The sequence below is a fragment of the Mirounga angustirostris genome, unplaced genomic scaffold (assembly GCF_029215605.1).
Source record: "Mirounga angustirostris isolate CCGP_5_RB_7025 unplaced genomic scaffold, mMirAng1.0.hap1 SCAF_17, whole genome shotgun sequence".
NCBI lineage: Eukaryota > Metazoa > Chordata > Mammalia > Carnivora > Phocidae > Mirounga > Mirounga angustirostris.
The window spans coordinates 38,167,479-38,173,651 of NW_026991725.1; the positions used below are offsets into that span (position 1 = coordinate 38,167,479).

The 6,173-nt window shown below is 56.9% G+C and overlaps 1 protein-coding gene across 4 annotated transcripts in view; it reads left to right on the forward strand.

Annotated features, from left to right (window-relative positions):
- The window catches only part of DNAI2 (dynein axonemal intermediate chain 2), a 35,657-nt gene extending 31,873 nt beyond the window's left edge, over positions 1-3,784 (forward strand). For 2 of the 4 annotated variants that reach the window (XM_064583399.1, XM_064583400.1), the window contains one exon: positions 671-3,784. In XM_064583399.1, the coding sequence (XP_064439469.1) occupies positions 671-757 (87 nt within the window). In that variant the 3' untranslated portion in view covers positions 758-3,784. The remainder of the gene's footprint in view (positions 1-670) is intronic. The other 2 variants (XR_010408714.1, XR_010408715.1) reach the window with 2 other exon arrangements.
- The last annotated feature ends 2,389 nt before the right edge of the window (positions 3,785-6,173 follow it).

A 6,173-nucleotide genomic window follows, 5' to 3' on the forward strand; every position in this document is an offset into this window, starting at 1 on the left:
GTGGCAAGGTGGGGGCACAGACCCTCCTCCGCTTATGGCCGAGGCGAGACTGGAGTCCCAGCTTTCAGACCCTCCCCGCCTCCAGAAGGCAGTGCTGACAACGGCCACTTTCTGTGGCACAGTCCACCTGGCAGACAGCAGGCTTGGTGCTGGGGGTCCCCCCAAAGGTGCCCCTCCCGCTGCTCGAACACTGCACTTGGAGAAGCTGGGCCTCAGAAGGCAGTGCGGTGCACAGAACAACCTCGCTTCTGCCTGCCTTTCTCTTAAGTTTTCTGCAGCTGGCCAGAAATTCTGGGTTCAGGGCTGAGAAAGCAGTGCGGGGTCCTTATGCCCATTATTTGTAATCCGGGTCACAGCCCTGCGAGGAATCAGGCCCCCTGTGAGGGGACCAAAGACACTCAGGAGGAGCTAGCCCGAGGTCACCCGGGAAGCAAAGCGACAGAAGTAGGACTTGTACCCGAGTCTGTCAGATGCCCTAGGCCGTGCCCGCCATCCGCACCCGCTGGCTCTGAGCACCGACTAGATCCTCGAGGCCAGGAGCTGGTAGCGGTCTCCCGAGTACCTGGCAACCCAGGCCTCCACCAGCGGGCTGCTTTGGCCTCAGGGGATTAACTTCCCAGAGTGCAGGGGAGGCCTGCCCCCCGTCAATGATTCTGCACTGTTTCTGCAGAAACATCAGGATCTGGAGACAGATGAGGAGGTGGAAGGAGAAGACCAAGGGGAGGAAGAAGGTGACCATGCCGAGACTCCGACCTAGAAGGGTCAGGTCGGCCTTGCCGCGGACCCACTTGCTCTGCACCTCTGTTTCCCACCTCCTGGTACGGCGCTGTCTTCGCAAGTAGGCGCTGAGCAACCCCCTTAAAGTGTCAGCAGAGGTAGGGCTGGGCAAGCAGAGGGTCCCTGACCCGACCCGATGCCCCACAAAGGGCTGGCCTCCACTGACTCACTGAGCCCAGTCCCAACGGACCCGTTGGAGGGAGGGAAGGGGCAGGGCTCATGCCCCAGCTGGGGACCCCTCCTCTCAGCCAGCCGAGCACACCCCGCCATTCAGCCTGGCCCTGCATGTTCCCTTGGGTTCAGCTTCCCCAGGGCTTTTCGGGCAATCATTTTCCTGCAAAGCCCGCAGAGCCTCCAACTGGACTTGCCTCAGCCTTGGCGGGGCCTCAGAAAGACCGGTGCGCGGGGAGAGGGGCTTCTCCTCCTCCCATCCTGACCCTCCCCTCCACATTACAACTCAGAGACACAGTCCGTCCGCTTCTAAAATGTCTCTGGGCAAACCCCCACCCCGACCCCCAGGCACTTTTACCTCTGAGAGGAGATGCACGAACGAGGTTGATTATTCTTGTACGCCTGCAAGCTTTCTGCTCTCTTAATTCTTACAAAATTCAATTAATAATAATGGTGCTAACACTGAGTGCTTATTGTACATCCTGTGCCGAGAGCTTTCCGTGTTATCTAATTCTTTGTGCAGAATCTCTGGAAGGTTTGTTCTCTGATTGTCCTTACTCTCCAGAGGAACAGTCGGATTCCGGGAGAAATGTGGGGACTGGCCCGGGTCACAGAGCTAGCGCAGGGCAGAGCAGGGACAGGAGTCCAGACAGCTCCGTCTCCGCCCGGCACAGCGGGCACCTGCAGGGCCCCTGGGGACACCAGGAACTGTGGTGCAGCAGAGCACTCCGCAACCATTACCAGAGACATCCGTAGCCAGGAGGGCACCTCAGAACCAGCTTTGCACCTGAAGTTCCCCAACCACCATTCATTCTGTGGGTGTCGGATGGTGCTAACAGGGACCCAAAGTGCCCCATAAAAAACTGCCCTTGTTAAGAATCTTACTGGGGAGGGACGCAGGGCCAGCCACCCTTTGTGACCAAAGGAAAAACAAACATTAAGTTGCCACTGTGGCCAGACCCTGATAGAATAATCCTCGTGGGACATATTTATCGAATGCCTGATCTTCCCAACAGCCCCAGAAGGAGCGCTGTCCCCATCTTCAATCCCCAAGTCACCGAGGCACCAGGTGAGGCACAGAGAGAGGGAGCAATGCCCGAATCCCAGGAAGAAGAGTGGGCCGGCCGAGTTTCTGCCCCCTGCCCGGCATTGCCATCCGAGCAGAGGGTGCCCACACACCTCGTGTCTCGCTCTGTACCATCTCCTGTGACAGGGGCCTCACTGTGTGAGGACACGGGAAGCCTGGAGAGCAGTGGTTCCAACTGGGGGTGATTTTGCCCCCAACAGGACATTTGGCAATGCCTGGGCACATTTCGGACTGACGTAACTGGTGGAGGGGTGCACCTGGCTTCCGGTGGGTAGACAGAGGCCAGGCATGTTTTCCAACATCTTGCTGTGCACAGGACAGGCCTCACTGCAGAGAATGATCCGGCCCAAATGTCAATAGTGCTGAGTTTGAGAAACCCTGACTTAGAGGAAAAAAATTTATCCAAATGAAATGTCCAGGGAGAAAGTCACAACTCCCTGTCACATCAGCCCAGGCACACTGCCAACCCCTTGATGAGTGGCTGGGACAAGGAGCTCCAAGGGAGAACATTCTTTTATATAATAGGATTTGGGCCTTTGGCCTGTGCTTGCAAAGGTGGACCACCTCCTGGGGCCTAAAAACACCTTAGCTGTGGGTACAGAGAGCACCCTGAGGCAGCGATGGTATTTGGGGAGTGGGCATGGCCGAGGACAGGACAGCCACCAACACCACTGGGCAGAGGGCAATGGGAACTTTGTGGAGGCGATGCCCAGCCCTGCCTGTCCTCACGGCCATGAACTTTACCTCCTCGTAAACCAGCCTCACCCAGAACCCATTGCTTAGTCTCTTGCAAGGGGAGCAACACGAAACCACAAAGCATCACTGGACAACCAGAGGCTGCTGGAAAAACCCATCTCCATGGGCACAGAATGCAAAACGTCGTTGACGGGCCTGGGTGCAGGAAGTGGGGAAGGGTGGCCAGACCCCAGGGTCCATGGCACAGTGAAGTCCCTCCCGTCAGTCGGTACACACCTGTGCTCCTTCTCTGGGTCCTGTTCTGCTCAGCTGATGTGATTGATAGATACACCGCTTAGCTGATGATGCTCCGGCCCGCAGCTGTGACAGCCCAGCAGGCTACAGGGGACGGCACTGTCCCACATTCGCTTCTGACTACTATGGGGTATGATGGGCCCCCTCACCCTTCATTAGAGGCCCCTGGGGTGACACTGACTGTCAGGCGAGGCAAAGGTGACTACTGGTCACCCCCAGGGTCAGACCAGCACCCCCTTTGGTTCTTCCCTGGCTCTCAGAACCAGAGACCCAGCAGCTGGCACCTCCATGTGCTAAGGGCCTGCGGGATGGAAACAACACGGTGGACAGAGGCAGGGCTCTATGGAGCTCACCGGCAGGCGGAAAGGGCTGGGTTCCAAGGTCTGCACCCAGCACCGTGCTAGGTACCAACCACAGAGCGGCGAGCAAGCCAACGCCGACTCTGCTCTCCGGGAGCCCGTATGTCCACGGGAGAGACAAGAGCGGACAGGTACACAGGGAAATATAGAAACATGGTTGCACAGAGTGACATCTTCCAGGAAGTACAGGGTGCTCTGAGGGGGATGAGAGCGGGAAGGACTTCTTAAGAGGAAAACCCTCGGGCGCCTGGGTGGCTCAGTCGTTAGGCGTCTGCCTTCGGCTCAGGTCATGATCCCAGGGTCCTGGGATCGAGTCCCACATCGGGCTCCCTGCTCGGCAGGAAGCCTGCTTCTCCCTCTCCCACTCCCCCTGCTTGTGTTCCTGCTCTCGTTATCTCTCTCTCTGTCAAATAAATAAATAAAAATCTTTAAAAAAAAAAAAAGAAGAAGAAGAAAACCCTCGGTGGATGTCTTGTTTCCCAGGGGCCCTTTCATTTCCCCTCCCAAGCTAGAATTAGCCACGGCCCCTCACAAGCAGGGGCAGACTTCGGTCCCTTGGGCCCCAGAGGGTCACAGGGCTTTAGAAAGTGCTCAGGGCTCATCAAAACCAGTGGATTCCAGCTGCAGGAGGGTTTGGAGGGAGGAGGAGAATGTCACAGATCTCGGATTGAAAATACGGTTGCTTCGTGGAAATAATGGCCATGGATGACATCACCATTCAAGAGAGCAGCAATGGCCCCCTCAGAGGGGAGCTTTTGCCCACTGGAAGCTTCAGGTATATGAATGAAGATCTCAAAAGCTCAGAAAAGCCAGAAAAGGGGGAAAGGACATATGAGTTTTGAAGAAGCCATTTGTCTGTGCTGCCAGCCAGACAAGCAAGTGAAAGACAGACCTCCAGGACAGACAGACGAGAACAAAGCCAGGGACGATTGAAGGGAGCAGCCCATCCAGAAGGCTGTCCAAGATTGAGCATGGCCAGAACAGGGGTGGGACGAGGGGACGGGCCAAAGATGAGCCAGGGAAGGCCAGGACTCCAGGCGAAGGGGCATGCTCCGTGTGGAAGGCCTTGGGGAGCCATGGTGGGATCTCAAGTGAGGTAATGACGCCAATCTATCTTTTAGAACGATGATGGTGGATTGGAAGGCAGAGAGACCATGCAGGCTGCTATGGCCCTCCAGAGGGGACACTGGGAGGTGCCAGCCTGTGGGCAGTGGCAGAGGGGATGCAGAGGAGGGACAGAAGCAACGGGAGTGGATGAGTGATCAGATCAGGGCAATACCTAGTGTGTGGAGGGTACGTACTGAGCTCTCACCAAGGGCCTGGCCCCTGTCCTTGTGGAGCTTCCTCTGATGGGTCTTTAAGGGCTTAAGTCGGAGCTTTGTGGAGGAGAAGAGGGGTCAGATATGGAGGGCGAACAAATTTGACGGAGTCGGAAAGGGTGCACTGGGCAGAGGGACCCCTGTGCGCGAAGGAGGACCCGGCACCAGCGTGGGTTTGGGAACAAACAAGCAGTCAGCACGGGTGGGAACCTGCGTGTGTGGAGTGGATCAGGGTGATGAGGCTGGGAGCCGGAGGGAGGAGCTGTAGAGAGAGAGGTAGTTGTATTTGCTTATGCATTAGAGAGCAGGGAAGACCGTGGGCAGGGGGCACAGCAAGGGGCCGTGTTCTGCTCAGGTGAGGAGAGGTAAAAGCAGGAGCCAGGGGTGTGGATGGAGAGGAGAAACACCTGCAAAAGCGGAGTCCCCAGGATCTGAATAGAGAGGATGAGGGGAAAGGGGGCGTGAATGGTGGCTTAGCAGAAACACAGAAGGCAAGTGGAGGACTCAGTTTGAGAACGGAGACAACGTTGTGACGAGTCTCTAAGTAAGATGGGCTGTGGCCTCCTGCTCAGAAGCTTCTCCTATTTTTATACCTCCATGAGCCATCCTGGGTGGGATTCAGGCAAGTGAAGGAACAGAAAAGAAAGAAAAAAGAGCTATAGGCCAAATGACCGGGGGTCTCCAGTGGCTGATCCAAATAGATTAGATTCAGGGTCTGGTACGCAAACCAGGAGGGTGGTTTCTATCCACAGAAAGCATCTTCAGACTTAACCTGATTTTCACTGCAGCACGCCCATTTGCAAGCCAGCCAGCCTTGGTGTGCAGCCTTGGGGGCAGCCTGGGCCAGAGAACAGGACAAAACCTTAGGGGACCGTTCCCCCCCCGCCCCCGCCCCAATGCAGGAGTGTTTGGTTTCCACCAAGCTTCACTTGGTTTATGTATGTATCCAATCCAAGGCCACGGGTGGCTTCCTGCCACTGTTTATTAATAACTACACCTAACACTAGCTCCTCAGGGGCAGCCGGGGAAGCCGGTCCCAGGCTGGCATCATGCTCTGCCCCTAGATGTGTGCCAGGCTGTCTGAGACAGCCCTGGGGGAATGAACGGCTGGCTCTTCTTTACCCAGCTCCTTCCATGGGAAGAGATCCCCCGTGTGCTTCCCTCGCGAAGTCCTTGCAGGGGGCCTGCCTGGCTCAGCTTCCCCCCTGGCGGGTGCAGGACAACACAAGGAAGACGGACCATCAGGACCAGGAGGAGCTCCACCACCACCATGGGGAAACAAAGGCCCAGAGCAGGGACCGGAAACACTGGCTCTCGGTGGTTCCGCAAGTTGGATGCACATTCGAGCCCTGAGCCCTGTTTTCCTAGGGCCTCCTGAGGCCAGGAACCCATCCACCGTGCTCCTCCAGTGTGTCATTGCTGTCAGGCTCCCCAGCAGTATAGACCGCGGCGTTCAACCTGCACTTTCCG